The sequence below is a fragment of the Apus apus genome, chromosome 12 (genome assembly GCF_020740795.1).
Source record: "Apus apus isolate bApuApu2 chromosome 12, bApuApu2.pri.cur, whole genome shotgun sequence".
NCBI classification, from domain to species: Eukaryota; Metazoa; Chordata; class Aves; order Apodiformes; family Apodidae; genus Apus; species Apus apus.
In genome coordinates this window covers 20,049,763-20,067,343 of record NC_067293.1, presented here as the reverse complement: position 1 = coordinate 20,067,343, position 17,581 = coordinate 20,049,763, and the positions used below count along the sequence as shown (strand labels likewise).

The 17,581-nt window shown below is 51.3% G+C and overlaps 2 protein-coding genes across 4 annotated transcripts in view; one reads left to right on the top strand and one right to left on the bottom strand.

The window, feature by feature from the left end:
- OPHN1 (oligophrenin 1) overlaps positions 1 to 10,875 on the bottom strand; it is a 61,846-nt gene extending 50,971 nt beyond the window's left edge. The window contains exon 1 of one of the 3 annotated variants that reach the window (XM_051630289.1): positions 10,681 to 10,875. In XM_051630289.1, coding sequence (XP_051486249.1) covers positions 10,681 to 10,834 — 154 coding nt within the window. In that variant the 5' untranslated portion in view covers positions 10,835 to 10,875. The remainder of the gene's footprint in view (positions 1 to 10,680) is intronic. The other 2 variants (XM_051630287.1, XM_051630288.1) reach the window with 2 other exon arrangements.
- A 321-nt stretch (positions 10,876 to 11,196) lies between these two features.
- YIPF6 (Yip1 domain family member 6) lies at positions 11,197 to 17,374 on the top strand. Its single transcript, XM_051630295.1, has 7 exons — positions 11,197 to 11,250; positions 11,595 to 11,723; positions 12,237 to 12,315; positions 13,054 to 13,096; positions 14,079 to 14,204; positions 14,310 to 14,467; positions 15,402 to 17,374. The coding sequence occupies exons 1-7, from the start codon at positions 11,215 to 11,217 to the stop codon at positions 15,518 to 15,520; spliced, it is 690 nt and encodes a 229-aa protein (XP_051486255.1). The 5' UTR covers positions 11,197 to 11,214; the 3' UTR covers positions 15,521 to 17,374.
- Positions 17,375 to 17,581: the final 207 nt, after the last annotated feature.

Here is a 17,581-nt window from a genome sequence, read left to right as displayed (position 1 = left end):
TACCAACACAGCAATTCTTCACATTTATCATATATTCTTTATGCTTGTCTTATCTCCCTTGTTGACTGCCGGAAACTTGTTCCACTGTAGCTGTCACACTGGGCAGGCTGGTTCTGGGCTCCTCAGTTCATGAAGGACAAGGAGCTACTGGAGAGAGTCCAGCACAGGCCACAGAGATGATGAGGGAACTGGAGCATCTGCCTGTGAGGAAAGGCTGGGAGAGCTGGGGCTGCTCAGCTGGAGAGGAGGAGGCTGAGGGGGGATCTGAGCAGTGCTGGTCAATATCTGCAGGGGGTGTCAGGAGGGTGGGCCAGACTCTGCTCGGGGTGTCCAGGGACAGGACAAGGGGCAATGGGCACAAGCTGGAGCACAGGAGGGTCAAGTTAAACATAAGGACAAACTTCTTTACTGTAAGAGTAAAAGAGCCCAGGACAGGCTGCCCAGAGAGGTTGTGGAGTCTCCTTCTCTAAGGCATTCCAAACCATCTGGATGTGTTCCTGTGGGATCTGCTGTAGGTGGTTGGACTAGATGATCTTCAGAGGTACCTTCCAGCCCTGACCACTCTGTGACTCTAAGCCTCACTGCACAAAAGCAAAGCTGAAGGAAGGGAAAGGCACAGACTGCAGGTCTCCTCCCCAGCAGCTCACAACTCAGGCAATGCATCAGCTCCAAAAAAACTAAACAAAAAACAAGCAAGCACGGTTGGAAGGACAACAAAGTTTTTTGGGGTATATTGGTCTGTTTTAGAGAAAAATGGGAGTGACAGATTCTGAGGAGAAGGATGTCTGTGTACTGCACTCTGCCCCTACCTCTGATTAGGGGAACACTTACTAATTTATTCCCTTAGACCATCACAGTGATTGATGCTGTGGATCAGGAAGACAAGCAGGCAACAAGGCCACATTTTACAGCACAGGGAAGGAGCAGACTATTCTACAGTGAATTTTAACCCCAGGTTTCCAGACAAGTTGAGCTCAGAACAACTCCCACTGCCCCAGCCAAGGGGCTGGCACATCCCGCTCTGCCTTCCTTTGCAATCCAGCTCCCAGCAAAGCCTGACCACTTGGGAAATGACTGATGCTTGGATTCCAGTTGAGTCAAGGTGCTACAAAGGAAAACATGCTTAATGAAGACCACCTGAGCCCAGCACCCAAGGGTGCCAGGAAGTGACTCCTGTGAGCACTGGGCTCAGCACAGCTCCAGGACAGGGGTGACACAGCTGCAGCCAAGCTCTGCACCTTGCTCATCCAAACAGGCACCAAACCACACATTTCCAATGCAAAAATCAGTGTAATCACTCAGACCAGCTCCCACAGGAATAACTACTTTCGGAGCCCATGCTCAAAGGGTCACAGATGCAGAGAAGATTCACCAAGGAGGAAAAGCTGCCACAGCCCTTTTGTCCACCAGAGACCAAAACTCAACCATGGAGGTTGCTGCCACTGCACCCGCAGCCATGTCAGAGCACCCAGCACCCAAACCCAACCATCACTACACCAGAGAACTGCTCAGCACTTGATGATCTTAAAGGTCTCTTCCAGCCAGAATGATTCTGTGATTCAGGCAACGGGAAGGAGAGCCTGCCAAGAGCCACAGTGTGAGGGGACGCTGCCTGGCTCCGCACAGGAAGGTGGTGCCAGCCTGCCTGTCTTGGGGACCCATCAGCAGCTCCCCAGCCCATCACAGGAGGGCTCCAGGGGTCACAGATGCAGCTGCTCTGCTTTGAAACCTCCAGGGCAGAGGCTGCAACCGCCTGCCCTGGCAGCAGGCCACAGCAGGGCTGCCGGTGGGTGCAGGATGGCAGTGCCACAGCTGTGGCAGCGCGGTGTCCCTGCGGGGAGTGGGGCTGGGATTCCAGCGGGGTGAGGCTGGCAGGTGCTGCTGCTGCACCTCTTCATGTACCTGTTTGTATTACCGTCCCCTGCAGGCCAGTCGCCTTTTCCACCAGCGTTCCCCAGCCCTGGGGACAGAGCTTGGGGGTGCCGAATAACAGACTCTTCGAAAATTAAAAGAAGCCAAAAGGCCGAGCTATGTTTAGGTGATTTTCTCCTCTCTCGGGAGAAGAGAGCTGCTGGGGGGAGGCTGAGCAGGCACCTCCCCGTGGCACCAGCCTGGCCAGCAAGGGCAGAGCTGCACAAAAGCCTCGGGGTTCCCCGCAGCTCCCAGCGCAGCCCAGCGAGCTCCTGGCGCGGCTGCTCTGGCGCCAGCGGCAGGAGGGGTGTGCTCCGAGAGCCGCTCCAAGGCTCCCTGCTGCACACCCAGGACGAACACAGGGAAAACAAACACGAAAACAACAGACTGTTATCCGGGGCAGAGCATTAGCAATCCCCACAGAGATATCTCATGATGTGCAGAGCCATCAGATGCATCTCATCTCGCTTCCCACTCTCCGCAGGCAGGGCAGGGGGGAGGACCGGGCTGGCCGCAGGCAGCGCTGCCCGCCACGCCACGAGTTCAGTTTCCCTCGGTTAGGGCGCAGCGAGGGCCGGGCAGGAGGCCAGATCAATCACACACGGAGCGAGGGGAAGACTCGGGACCAGCTTACGAGGGATTCAGTGCGGGAGGAACACGCCTCCATCCCTCCTGCTCTGCAGCCGGGAGCTGCTGCCAGCGCCGACACAGCCCGGGCACCCTCCCCTGACCAGCACCAGGACAGCCCAGACCTACCCACCCGGTGGAGCCAAGAGCTACCCCACCTCTGGGCACCTCTGCAAGTCCCACATCCCACAAAGACGTGGGGGTCCTGCTCTGCATCTCCACCACAGAGGGTCCCCCAATACCCTGGAGGCCCCCAGCTCATCACTTGATGGCACTGGAACAGGTCATGTCCCTTGCTCTCCGTTTTCACAGCTACGAGGTTTAGTAGGGTTAATAAAATTACTCATTTTAAAAACATCTAGCCTCAGCACTTCATAATCAGTCTTGGCTGGAAGAAGAGGATAAAAACAGGAGAGAGAACTGACTGCAAAGAGCAACCTGAATTATGGTTTACTTATGAACTTATCTCAAGCTATTCCGCTGCTCTTATCATCATTTGAACAACTTATGACTGCACATTCACCTGCATGGAGCATTTTGGTCACAAAAAAGGACACCAGCCCCCACGGCAGTGTTTGAACTTGCCCCAGAAAGGAGAATCCACCACGACCTGGGGATTGCTGCTCCTGAAGAAGCAGCTCAGCCACCAGTGGTGAGGAGCCTGCCAGGCAAAACAAAAGCCAATGAGGAAGAGTCCATCATCACCTAAACAAAAAAGTTTCCAAAAGCTTTTTTTCTTCATATACATCAGAATCTGAATTAGAAGGATCACACAGTTTGCAATGCTTGTTTAATGCTTCATAAGAAAAGCAACCACTGTCTGCTGCATTTCAGCAGCAGTTTCAATGGAGCTTCCGTTTCAGTGTGTTCAACATCTGTAAAATAGCAGATGAAGAAAGAAATCGGAGGGAAGAAGTTTGTCCTTTTTCCCCTATGAACCTCACAGATCTTCAAACTGCCCAGAACCTCTGTGCTTCTCCAAGGCATCGCTGGGGAAGCTCTGCAGCCATCGCCCCTTTCCCCTGGGGATCCCCCCATTCTAGCTGTCCAGCTCCTCCCTGCAGGCCAGACCCACAGCCAGGGCTGCTGGAGGCCAGTGCTGAAGCCACATTCTCCAAGGAGGCACAAGGTGGCCCAGGGCTGGCACAGCCAGGATGATGCCTTGGGGCTCCAGGAAGCCAGGCTGGCACCCAGCAGAACAGAAGCCACCTCTGAAAAGCTTGTGGGCGAACAGAGGATGCCACATCTGTCTTTCCCAGTGTGCCACCAATAGAATCAATAAAATATGATAAATATTTCTCAAGAAAAAAGCCAGAAAAGCTGAGTCTTCACATGGTGACTCAAAAGGAAACTCTTTGGTCAGCAACAGCACTGCTGTGAGCCCATGGGCTGTGAGACACATTACAAAACATGGATAACACCCACATCATCCCAGGGAAGGAGCCAGGAAAGGCAAGAGAGGATGGATGAAAAGCTCTCTGCATGTCCCATGTGCAGTAGAAGAAAAAATATACTTAAAAGCTTGAACACAACTTAACCTCTTGCCCTGGCCCTTTGTGCCATCACAAAATACAGCACATTGGTTTGTTTAAAGCTGGACTGGGGCTAATCCAGAGCCTGCTCAGCAGCCCTTGTGCTGGCAGGGAGAGGGGAGAGGGCTGGTGTGTGGGGCTGGGAAGGGGTGTGAAGCAACCCCAGCTGATATTCCTGCCCTGGGCTTCAGATCAGCAAGCCAAGCCCTTGGGCAGCCTTTGAGGGTGACAAGGACATGAACAGAGCTGCTGTAATCTGCAGAAAGGTTATTAATCCTACAGAACTCAGCAAGCTGAGGTCCCTGCTGACCCAGCTCAGGGGACAGGGTGAGGAAGTTGCTCTAGCCTGGAGCAAAATCTACCAAACCCACATCAACAAACCCCAGAACTAGGAGTAAGATACACCTTGCAGCTGGAGCAGGCAGATACTGTGCATGCTCCTCATCCTTCCTGACTGCATCTCTAGATACAGCTTTGGTGGCTGGGGAGAGGGTTGGCTTTTTGGCGAGGTTTTTTGTTATTTCTTGTTGTTGTTGTTGTTGTGTTTTGTTGTTGTTGTTTTGCTGTTGTGGGGTTTTTTTCTTTCTTTCTTCCTATTGTTTTATAAGCTTCTGGCTAGGGATTGTCTGGTTTAGATTTGCACCAACTTGGGGCCTTAGGTTCTGTGCACAATGTGTACAGCCCAGGAAAAGGAGCTGCTTCATCACCTGCTGGCTGCAAAGAGACTCTCCTCTTCCCACCTGTTCTGAGGACACCCATGGAGCACGGATGCTCACCAAGGAGAGCAGCAGTAGGTCAGCTCAAGTCCACCCAGCAACCTTTTTTGCAAGCTGAGCATTGATTTGGAGCTGCTGCAGGAGATGGGGAATCTGAACTCACATTGCACTCTGAGGCAGAGACACAGGCACATAGAGGGAAAATGGTGATGGGAGTTTTTTCAGTGGAAGGAATCACATTTGGTGGGTATCAATATGCACATCCTATTAGGTCAATGATGCCAAAGTACTTCCAGTATGACTTCTGTAAAGGGTACTGTGTGCTACCAGTACTGAAGAACACCATGGTCTCGCCCACATAGGGATACACACACACAGTGTATCTACTCAAGGCCTCCCAAGATCTCTGTGGGACCAGCTTCCAGGTGTTCCTACTGTTTCAGTTGGATATAGGTCTGATGCATCCTCAGAAAACCAGAGTTGAGAAGTTAGGAGAAAATTTTCAGAGTTACCAACAGTAACTGGAACCCTTACTGGATGAAACTCCCAGGGAAGACAGAGAAGACCAAGAAGGAGAGGACAAGCACAAGGAGAATACATTATTGCTCGAGGAGAGTGATGTATTTTCCAGCAAGTCATTTTTCCCCTGCTAAAGTCCAGAAACAGCTTCATGCCAGCTGCTGTGGTGTCATGTGCTCCAGGAGAAAGGGGAAGGTGTCCCTGAGCACTGAGCCATCCCCTTCTGGAGTGTGAGCCCAGGGCAGCTCCTCCTGGTGCCCATGTGCCCCTAAGGTGTAAGGATGAACACCCTTTCCAGATGCAGGGATGGCAGAGCAGGAAAGCTAATGAGGCCACCAAGCCCTTACCAGCTGATTATCCTCAGCCAGGGCTGATGCTCTGGAGAGCTGTGCCTGCCTGTACAGGCTCAATTCCTGCATCTGTTCAGTCAAGGCTCAGGTACTGACTGTGGCTAAGGCACAGCATCAGGAGAGCACAAGGACAAAGCTGGAGGAGAAAGGACAAACCAATACTTAGGAAGTCCAATCTGCTCAGCAGTAGCTGCATTACCAACCCCTTCACGCTCACCTAGCCAGAGGCATCAGAGAAACTGCTTTTCCCAGGCTCATTTGGGCTCCAGATTCCTCTGGCAGTTTCCAGGAGACAGAAGGCCTCTGTGCATCTGCATGGACGATTTCTGTGCACCTTTTCATGAACGTGCCAGTTGCTGGCTCACAGCTGAGCTGTCTTTGTGGGGCAGGCTATTCTGAACGCAGGTGCCGTGATGCCAAGCCCTGCCCTGCAGAGCTAACATTTGCCTGGAGAGCTGCAGCCTGTCCTGAGCCAGAGAAGGCCACACGTGGGACAGCCTTTTTCCAGAGGAGCTTTAGGTTTGTTCAGACAGAGGCAAACCCCAGTATCTGGCTCTATCACGCTGTAGTAACCGATTCAAACCCTTGTCTCTACAGATGTTATATGAACACGGTGGCAGGACCTTCCCAGGGTCCCCCCTTCTTCCCCATTTTAGGTGAAAAGCCCACCCAGAGCCTTTTGTTACAGCCTGCTGCATGCTTCACAGGCACAGGTGCCTCTACAATGTTACCCTTCCAGGATGAAACACTTGCACTGCCCGGAGAGGCTGGCTAACCCACATGCCAAGTGAGAAGCCCTCTGCAAAGCTTGCTGCAGTACAGCAACACACTTCCAAGCCACGTATGCAAGATTTGCATGGGAACTCAAAGCTCTTCCAGCTTCAAAGGACAATTTACACCATTGCAGCACTCGTACATTAACAAAACGACAACTCAACTTGATGTTGCTTCAACTCCATGTGTTAGACAATTCTGAGAGAAGGTCAAAGCCCAGTGAGAAATGCATGGTTTAGCATCACTGCACACACAGCCCAGTGCCACCAGCAGGAGGTTCTGAAAAAAACACCACATTGAGCCACAGAAAGAAAAAGATGCAGAGAGGCCATTCTTGCATCAACAATGGTTGCACAGTCACCTGCTGCTGACATCCCTGCTCGTGGCCTTGAGCAGGCAGCTGGCAGTGAGTCCACAAGGCCAGCACTGGCCACTCTGGCACAGGGCTGTGGCCACCAGGACAGAAACGGGCTCCTGGTGCCCCTGCCAGGCTCCAGCCCTGCCAGCACCACACACTTTCACACTGTCACTCGGCACTGCCAGCGACTCTGAGTAATCCTGGCATGAAAAGGATGGGATGCAGCCAACTTTGCAACACAAATAATTCACATTTCTGTCTCAAAGCAACTTATTTGCTATCATTGACTTTCACGCCCAAGGCTATTACAAGTAACAGTGTTTTTCTCTGCTTTAGTCAGTTTAATTTCTTACTTGGCACAACCTTACAGTTAGTCATCCTACAGTGTCCCACGTATAGTCAACTGTCAGAAGTTTGTCAGTCAGAGGAAAAAAACACACTTAAAGGCAGTGACTGTGTGACTGTCATTGCACAAGGACCCACTTCAGGACGTGGGGAGCTGCATGGCAGTCAGGAGGGCTTTATTTAGATTATTTTAGAGATGGGTATGTGGAGTAGAACCCATTTCTCTTAATCCCTGGAAAGGCAAGAGGAGTTTATGGCACTGAAATGCACCCCTCACTGGGGTGACAGTGCCCTGCTTCAGCCAAAGCCCTGAAGCATCACCTGCTCTGCAGAGGGGAAACTGAGGCATGCAACAGGCCAAGGGGAGCTGCACCTTCACCTGTTCCCTTAAGAAAGCACCTGTGCACCACACGTGGGAACCACTTGGGGAAGGGGATTAAATGACACTTCATCCAGATCAGCAGGAATTGTCCTCTGAGGAAGGGCCCAGGTGACAACAAGCCCCAAGACTGCAGGTATAAACACCAGGAAAGAAGTCTGGAATAAAAACAGGGCTGCCTTAAAACCACTCCCCACAGTAGGTGACAGCCAGGTCCCGCTCACAGGGACCCACCACTCGCCATCACCACGGATGGCTTAAAACCAGAGCATGGAAGGGACTGTGTGCACTTGCAGAACAAGCAATCCCTTTAATTAAAACAGCCCATCTACCAGCCAGACACACAGTGCTGGAAGCATTTTACAATTCCATGGTACTTGAATAACTTGTTTAGGAAATTTGCACTCAGGTTTCCAAGTTAATTTGCTACAAATACGATTATGGCAAATTATTCTACCAGTAAAAGGGCTATGAAAAAAAGTCAAGAGATCAAAAAATCTCCAAATGGAAGTCACTGAAGTAGCACTTACTAGGTGTTGGATGTCTAGCTTGTGCTGCTGACCTAATAAAGTGACACCAAGTGGATTTTTTCTTTTTTAGCTTCTAGGGACTTTGCTGGAATACTCCTAATATTTTACTACCAGCAGGTAGGCTGAGACAACCTTAACTGGATGGACACTTCAGCAAGAACTCTGCCAGCAACCAAGAACAGAACAACTTTTGTTATGAGTGCTCCTCCTATCACAGACAACTCAAAACCACCCGGCTGACCTGGTGCAGGAACTGAAGGTCCTGCAGAGCTTCATGTAAAGTCACACTCACTTTTTCCCCACTATTACTTGGCAAATGGAAAATAAAGGACAACTCTGGGTAGTTTCAGATTTTTGAGTCTGTGTGCAGCCTAGGGCAGATCACATAAAGCCAGTCTGGCCCTGTTTTCTTGCAATGGGGAACTGCATTTTTCTTCCTGGTAGCCTGCAGGAGCGTTGCTGCCCTTGCACAACCCAGGTGGATGCATGTGTTTGCATCCAGACTGTGCTACAGCCCAGCCTTTTGTTGAGCAGTAACCATGGCCGTGTCAGCTGAAGAACTCACCAGCTGGACACAGCAGGTGTCTGCCGTGCCTACAAGCCCGAGCAAAAAGGAGGGTTGATCTGCTTTAAATCCCATGTTGGAGTATGCTCATTAATGAAGCAGCAGGCACGCAGACTGTATGCAGCAGTCAAGTCACCAGGGGTCTGCACTCAAGTGCAAGGAGTCAGTACCTTGGAACAGTTTGGCCAAAGGTTTAACCAAGAGGGTGCCTCACCCATCCAGGGAAAGGCAAAGGACAGGGCTTCTGGATACATGACAGACAGGTCCAACCGGAATGATCATTGTAATTAACCATCTATGCTTGATGAAGAGATCTCACTCTCTCCTGGCAAGCCTATCATCACCTTCACTTCCCAGCCTGAGGGACAGATCCCTCCCACAGCCACCATCAGGGTGTCACCACTGGAGTGTCACCATGGGGAGCAGGACTCACTAGCCACCAGCCCAAGGTGTTTGGGTGGCACAGCCCACGGCCCCAGGCTCCCACCCACAGCCCCACACCCTCAGGATTCAGAGGGGAAGGGCTATATTTTATTTCAAGTTATCTGTCAGCAAAAGGAGAGGAGGTGAAGCCCCGGGAGCCGGTGGGAGCCCAGGGGGTCCCAGCCCCCTCCCAGCTGTGCCCAGCAGCTGCTCAGCCAGGCCACCCCTGCCTGCTGCCTTAGCTGCACTCTTCATAAAACAGCACAAACCCACCCCCACGACACTGCAGGCAAGAAATCTGGGATTTCTTCTGTCCTGGGGGGGTTATCTGTGCTGTCTGGGTGGACTCAGCTTCCTTCTCCTTCTCCCCTTCCTCCTTTGCCAGTCTCACTCGGACGCATCTGCTGACCCAGCAAATCCCCCCATCCCTGCTCCCCGCAGGGTTTACAAACACCAAAAAGGGAAACAGTTTTCACCAAGGGCATGAAGAAAAATAAAAATACGTACAGTAACACACAGCCTTGTTAAAACCGCTTTGGTTTTCATTTTGTTGGTTGGTTGGGTTGGTTTTTTTTGCCCTGCTCTGAGCAGAAACGTGGTGGGTTTCTTTGCAGCACATTTCAGCTCACAGCCCTGTGACGTCTGCTGTTTCTGTCACACCAGCTTTTGTCTTGACTGTTTTCCAGATGGGCAAACACAGGCTATTCCAGCCATGGGCTCGAAAACAAGGAAGCTCTGAATTATTCTTAACAAAAGGGCAGCAGCTAAACCTATTAATACCAACTGAAAACCAACCAGGTGGCAGGGACACCAGTGCATGATCAGATACCTGCTGTGCTGTCAGGCACCTTTCACCATATCTGAATGCACGTTTATGAAAGCAGAGAAGACAGGAGAGACAGCACAGGGAAAGGTGTCTAGAGCTCTTGGAGCAGAACAAAACAAAACAATCCGGGTCATTAAAGTGTTAAATGGTTTCACATGGCACAGCCCGGCCCAGGTACCTCCGAGGGTGTCAGTACTTCTGAAGAAGTGCTTCCCTGGAAGTCAACACTGAAATCGACGTTTCATTGCCAAAGATTATCATTGCTACGAGAAGAATAAACCAGCCACACCAAAAGAAGGGCTGAGGGCTGATTCTGGGGAGCCCTGCCGTCCTGGCCGCAGGGTGACAGGGTGGCCCGGCCGCTGGCCGAGCGAAGGCAGGGAGCAGCTTCCCCAAAACGGGGATTATTCTCCCGAAAGGCAGGCGGTGCCTGGGAGGGCTCCAGGGGCTCGGCACAGCCGCTGCCCTGCCGTGCCAGCCGCGCTCGGCCGGGCCGCGGCATCCGAGCGCTGCCCGGGCAGCGCCGGGACCCCCGGCCGGGCGGGGAGGGGGGTCCTGCCACGGCCGGGGCCCGAACCGGAGAGATGCCGGTGGCGGCGGGGCCGGGGGCTGCGGGGGAGCCGAGCGGAGGGTGGGCTTCCAGACACGGCCCCGGGTCGAGCAGCCCCGGGTCGAGCAGCCCCGGGACGAGCAGCCCCGCCGAGGCCCCGCCGCGCCCACCCGCTCCCGCCGCGCCCACCCGCTCCCGCCGCTCCCGCCGCTCCCGCCGCTCCCGCCGCTCCCGCCGCTCCCGCCGCTCCCGCCGCTCCCGCCGCTCCCGCTCACCCCGGATGGCGGCGATGAGCGCGTTGCCGTCCTTGATCACCTCCTTGATGAACTTGTTGGTCCGCTCCAGCTCCTGCTCGTAGCACTTCAGCCGCTCTCGGAAGTCGGGGCTGTCCAGGTAGCAGTCGCTGAACTCCAGCGGCGGGTGCCCCATGGCTGCCCCGCCGCTCCTCCCGCCGCGATGCGGGGCGGACGCACCGCCCGGCCCTGCCGCGGCCCCGGCCGCCTCGGACCGCCCCCGGGAGGGGCCGGCGCGGGGGGCTGCACCGGCTGAGGAGACCGGGGGGCCGGGCGGGGACACAGGGGGACACGGGGGGGGACACGGGGGGGACACGGGGGGGGACACGGGGGTCCCGGGGGGTCCCGGGGGGTCCCGCGGTGCCCGCGGCGCGGTGCGGGCTCCCCCTGCCGGCGGGGCGGGGCGGGGCGGGGGCGGCTCCGCCCGCGTTGCCATGGACGCGGCGGCGGCGGCGCGACACGCGGCGGCGGCGCCGGGTGATGACGTGTGGCCTCCACGTCGCCGGAGCAGCCAAGATGGCGGCGGCGGAGGGGAGCGGCGCGGGGCCGTTGGTGAGTGGGTCCCTGTTCCTCCCCCTGTCCTTCTCCTTGTCCTTGTCCTTCTCCTGTTCCTTGCCCCTCTCCTGTTCGGAGCGGCGGCGGGGCTTGCGGCTCGGCGGCCGCTGCCTTGGCCGGGCAGGGCAGGGGAGGGCCCAGCGGGTTACTGGGAGTGACTGAAGAAAAAAAGAAATGCTCTACTTATATACGCCTGCTCGCCCCTGTCATCTGTGAGCTGATTGAATCGTTGCTGTGTTGTTGGCCTGTGGGTTCTGAGCAGTGGCTTTCATCCTGAACCCCGTGGAAAGTATGAGCTGGTCTGTGTTTCTTTCTTCCTAAAGGCTTTCAAAACCTTTCAGTTTGCAGGTCTTGCAGACGTGTCGATATCTGAAGACATCCCAGTGGAAGGGGAGATCACAGTTCCTGTGGGATCTCACTCTCCTGATGAAGACTACTCCACACTGGATGAGCCTGTTCGGGATACCATCGTGAGTCTGTGCCTGTGGTAGAACTCATGGTTTCCTGCTGTCCTTGGCCAGCTGGTGTGCAAACATTGCCTGTTTGCATACCTCTGCTTGACTGGTACTTCCTCATAAGTTTGGAGGTGTTTTTTAAGAACCAGCCATGTAAAATGTATTTTTGTGGGTCAAAAAACATCTGAGTTATGGCCCGAAGTTTCTCTGCGACCCAAACATCTTCACAAAGTTAAAGGCCTCAAAGGGAGCTTGAGATAAAACATTCCTGAGTTATATGATTTTTCATTAATTTTCTTTTCCTACAGAATCAAACAAATTCTTGCTTATTGGGTGTTATTGAAGGATAAAATGTTGTGGTTCTATGAAAGGTAGAAAAAGTGAGTGGTGTGTGTTGCAGGGGCCACTACAGACATTTTTGGGTTGGATCTTGATTTAGCATAAACACTGCTCAGCTTCTGTCTTGCTGCTTCTGGTTTTGAAGTGTCATTTATATGAAGGGCTAAATCCAAGTGTTCTGTGTTTCAGATGAGAGATCTGAAGGCAGTTGGGAAGAAGTTTGTCCATGTCATGTACCCGAAGAAGAGCAGTGCACTCCTCAGAGACTGTACGTACGGGAGGATTTCCAAACTGTGGAGGGGATGTTTTGCCAGCTGCCTTTGCCTGCATGGGAGAAGGAAGAGTTCAGGGGAGCAGGGACTCAGCAGTGTCTGCTCCACGTTCTTTCTGTTGTAGAATCCTGAACAGCAAACTTGAAAAACCTGTTACCAAAAAGTGGAACATGGGCCAGAAGGTGTAGCACAGGTCACCTGAACAGTGGGCAGGATCTGCACAGATTCTGTTCTAGAATATGATGTGAAAGATGCTAAATAGAGAGTCACAAGGAAGAATAATATGTAAAATCATAGGATCATAGAATGGTCTGCGTTGGAAGGGACCTTAAAGATCACCTAGATCCAACCCCCTGCATGGGCAGGGACACCTCCCATTAGACCAGGTTGCTCAGAGCTCCATCCTACCTGGCCTAATGCAACACTTCAAGGGATGGGAACACTGTACTTGAACACTTCCACAACTTCCTTGGGCAACCTGTTCCAGGGTCTCCCCACCCTCAAAGTGAAGAATTTCTTCCTAATGTCTCACCTAAATCTCCCTTTTCCAGTTTTAATCCATTTCCCCTTGTCCTTTCACTACATTTCCTTGTCAAAAGTCCCCCCCAGCTTTCCTGTAGGCCTCTTAAAATGATACTTTGGGAGTTGGGAAAGGTTCTTTATTACTCTGGGTAGAGTGGAATGAAGCATCACTTGATTGTGTTTATGGTTTTTTTTTTTTCTTTTACCTGCAGGGGATCTCTGGGGCCCTTTGGTGCTTTGTGTCTCACTTGCATTGTAAGTATTGCCAGAGGGTGGATTTGGGTTTTTAAGATCTTTTACACTGGAGAAATGAGAAATTAAAAATTCCTGACTATGTGTGTTGAGATCAAGTTCCTGCTGCCTGCTTAGGTTTATGAGAAGGTGTGTTTCTGCCACTTCAAGCCCATCATGACCTGCCTTCTTTAAATGTAGGATTTAAGGGTGAACTCTTGTGGGTGCCCTGTCTTACTAGTGATTGTAGGGAGAGGTCTCCCACTTCACTTTGTCCTCATTTGTGGTGCATTTGGCTGACTGACCACAACCTGCAGGCCAATACCTTTGTCTCAGAGCTGCAGTGTATGTGCTGTGTATCCTGGAGAAGAGCTGGGAAAAGAGAGGCTGCTGTAGGAGGTGATGGGAGGGGATGGTGGCTCCCCAGGGGTTCTGGTGCTCTGCTGGAGCCTGTGTGCAGATCTGCCTGGGCTAGGATGGAAACTTGGGTCAGACCTGTCAACCTATGCACTCAGTGTACACAAACCACCCAGTAAAATGTTGCTCAGAACTTAGCAGAAGTGCACAGTGTAGTTTAAATACTCCAGTCAATGCATGCTCACCTCTCCAGGCTTTGTGCTGCTCCTCTCCTGTGGTTATTAGAAGCTTTCTTTGAGGCTTTTGTGTTTTCTCAGGCACAACCTGCCTGCTTGGGGAGGTTACCAAACTTGTGCTACTTTAAGTTTCATCTTTGAATCTGTTGCCTGTGGTTTTATCTCTGTGTACTTCCACAGTCCTCAAAACAAGTAAGCAAATTGCCTGCAATGCCCTCAGTTGAGCCCAAACTCCTTTCCTATGCAAAAACTGAAGATTCTACTAGAAATGAACAGCTGCAGTTCAGTTGGTCTGCAGCCTGGCTGGGGGTCAATGTCTGGGGCTCCTCTTCTCTCCTTGGAGACCTACTCCAAGTCTCCCAAACCTCCCCTCACTGCTGGTGAACGACCCCTTTTGTCTCTTCCTCCCATAGGATGCTGCAGGGGGGATCAGCAGACAGCAAGGACGATGGAGGGCCCCAGTTTGCTGAGGTCTTTGTCATCATCTGGTTTGGTGCAGTTGTCATCACACTCAACTCCAAGCTTCTCGGGGGCACCATGTGAGTGCTGGGTGGTGGCAGGAGCAGCCAAGCTGCTCCCCTGCAGGGAGGTTCTGCGGTGCTTTGGTCTGACCGCTTGTTTTTCCTGTTTCTGTCTCCTTACAGATCTTTTTTCCAGAGCCTGTGTGTTCTGGGTTACTGTGTCCTGCCACTGACAGTGGCAATGCTGGTGTGCAGGCTGGTGCTGCTGGCAGGCTCTGGGACCATCAGCTTCATCATTCGCCTTATTGTGGTGATGGCCATGTTTGCTTGGTCAACGTTAGGTGAGTACCCTTGGGGTTGGCACTCCTGTGTGTGCTGGGGACTGCCAGGCTTCAGGAGGTGGAGCTGCCTGTGCTCTGAGGGGTAGAGCCAGTGGCTGTTGCACCTGAAGGTGTTTCCTGGGCTGCTGAGGCACTGCAGGAAGAGTTCTTTCAGTCATTGTCTTGGCAGAGATTCAGTCTCTGCCTCTGTTGATTGTCATAGTCCTGGGCCAGTTGCCTTTGGCAGAAGGACAATAATAACAGAATCATAGAATTGTTTAGGTTGGAAAAGATATTTAAAAGCATCAAGTCCAACCACTAACCTAACTCTACCAAGCCCACTGCTAAACCATGTCCCTCAGAATCACATCTACAAGACTCATACACACATCCAGGGATGGTGACTCCTCCACTTCTGTGGATGGCTTGTCCCAGTGCTTGACAACCCTTTCTGTGAAGAAATTGTTCCTGATGTCCAGCCTAAACCTCCCCTGGTACAACTTGAGGCCATTTCCTCTCATCCTATCACCTCTTACTGGTGAGAAGAGACCGGCACTTGCCTCCCTACGACCTCCTGTCAGGCAGTTGTAGAGAGCAATAAGGTCTCCCCTCAGCCTCCTTTTCTCCAGATTAAACAGCCCCAGCTCCCTCAGCTGCCCGCCATAGGACTTAATCCTCAAGACCCTTCCACTGGGTCCTTTATTCTGTGATTTATGTTGTAATTACTATTAGAAAATGCTAATTCTTCTGTTCATCTGCACTTAACTTCCTATTACTGAAGGAAGTCTTAATTGGTGATCATAGCCCATTGCTATTGAGCAGTGGATTGCTTTGGTTTCCCTTTCAACATAACGGTAAAGTAGATCCCAATTAACAATCATTAATATCTGCAGTGGAATTTTAGACTTTGAGTTTGCTGCTGCTGACATTCCCAGTATTTTTTCTTTCCCACCAGCCTCCACAGCTTTCCTGGCAGACAGTCAGCCCCCAAACCGCAAGGCTCTGGTCGTGTACCCCATCTTCCTCTTCTACTTTGTCATCAGCTGGATGATTCTCACCTTCACACCTCAGTGATCTCCATCTGAAGAGACTGTAACACGGACTGGAGTTTTTTCATGAACCCTGCAGTTAATCATTGGCTTTATCTCTTTCTAATTTATATATATAGAGAGAGGTATTGTAAAAAGGCAGGTTATGGGATAAAGCCAGAGAACTGCAAAAATTGGTCATTTGTGTGTCCCTCTTTTTGAATGATGCAGAGATCCAGCTGCTGAGGGTTGGGGTTTTTTTTATTTAGCCCTGGACTTTGGTTGTGTTAAATAAAAAATGCCTGCTGTGACAGATGATTCCACCCGAGGAATAGAGCAAGAGATCCTGGAATTTCAAGATGTTGGGTAGATGAAGGTGAAGTTACAGGATCACAGGACTTGGCAGAATTCTTGCTTGTGCTTGGATTCTCACTGACAACAAATATGCCTTATGAAATGGTAGAACTTCATTGCTGTTATGTCTTGGGTAGGGAAGAAATGTGTTTGACTCCTGTTCTTCGTTCACTTAGAGAGTGGTGAAAAGTGTCTGACGTGCACCAGAGGACCATGAGCTTTCACTCTGAAACCAGATTTCAGCAAACAAGAAGTTGGGTCCATTTTGGAGCTGGGCAGAAGGGAACTGCCTGTGCTCGTGCTCACGTGTTGTGTGTTCATGGTTCATCCCTTCATCTGTCAAGGAAGTGTTTCAGCCAGATGCCTCCAGCTCCACAGCTACACTGACTGAGCCATGTGTCCTGTCAGGGAGGGTGTGTTCACACTGGAGAGTTTCAAATCTTTGTCTGAAACCATCAATTAGAGGGTTAAAAGTCCTGGAGGAGCAGTCATGGCTGGTTTGACTGGGCTGTCACTGCACATGGGGAATGGAAAATTGTCTGGAGAGTGCCAGGAAGAGTGTATGTTTATGTAAAAAAAACACCCCAAAGTTTGAAGTAAATGGAGGTTTTGATACCTAAGATGTTTGGATGCTAAGGTACCAAACCAGGACTTAGGCCCAAAAGTTTTAAACCAGGCTGGATGAAGGAAACTAAACCATGCTGAAGGTGTTGGCTGCTCCGAAGTAGGAGCTGAATTTCTGTCTGAGCTGTTGTGTGTGACTTGTCATTGAGTTGTTTACCTGGGCAGCCTTTCAACTGAAATGTATATGAATTCCTGTATTTCCTTGTACTCAGATGGGAGAAACTTTTCTGTGGTTTTGTTTTTGTTGTGTTGTTTTTTTTTTGCTTTTGGGTTGTTTTTTTCTGCTTAATATTTTTAGAAAAAGGGAGAAGGCTTTCCTCTGCAGTCCCCTGTGGGTGCACTCGTGTACCTCACCTGGAGACAGGTGCCATTTATATTTCCACAGAGGGACCTGGACAATTGCTTTTTGAAAACTGTACAGACATTCTTTCTGTTGTCTGTGATTTTCACTAAGCAACCCAAGGGGAGAGCTTTGGAACATATGGGGGTGAAAAAGCTGCTGTTCAAATGTCACTTTCCCTGAAAATGAGCATCCTGTTTCCTTTTGAAGTCACGCCAACAGATGTGAAATGGATGTACATGGTCCTGCTGAGGTGTAAATATGCCTAATTTATAGATAAAAGTGCAGTTCCTGTTATAAACACTACAAGTATTTGACAGCTGGGATGGAAATTTCTACATGTGCAGATTAAAAGTACCTTTTTGCATTTCTGGGAATGTGGAAAAGAGGGAAGGAGAAGTTGCTTGCTCCCTGCAGGGCCTCATTTCTGCGTGTGAAGCTGGTGGCTGTTCTGCCACCCTCCTCCCACCTCCCTCCTGGGCTGCTCTGAGGTGCTGCAGGAGATGGAGTGTTTTGCATACATGGGTGCACAATGGAAATGAGGAATTTTTAAACTTCCATTAAATTATTACTAATATGGAATGTGGTTTTTCTTTCAAGTGCACAGTTCTGCATTCATTTGAACATGAGCTTTAAGAAGCTGAACATAAATATTCAAGGGAAGTAGATGGTGAAGCTGTTGATGGCTACAGTGGGATTCTTTGGGCCAGATCTTTCCTACTGCAGCACAAGAACTGAACCAAACTTTTAGACAAATCCTCGGAATCCTGTCTCTGTTGTGGCTTGTGA

Coding starts and splice junctions, on each gene's coding strand:
- YIPF6 (XM_051630295.1), top strand. CDS start 11,215: ATGGCGGCGGCGGAGGGGAGCGGCGCGGGGCCGTTG. Junction 11,251..11,594: donor GGAGCGGCGCGGGGCCGTTG/GTGAGTGGGTCC, acceptor AAAACCTTTCAG/TTTGCAGGTCTTGCAGACGT. Junction 11,724..12,236: donor AGCCTGTTCGGGATACCATC/GTGAGTCTGTGC, acceptor TCTGTGTTTCAG/ATGAGAGATCTGAAGGCAGT.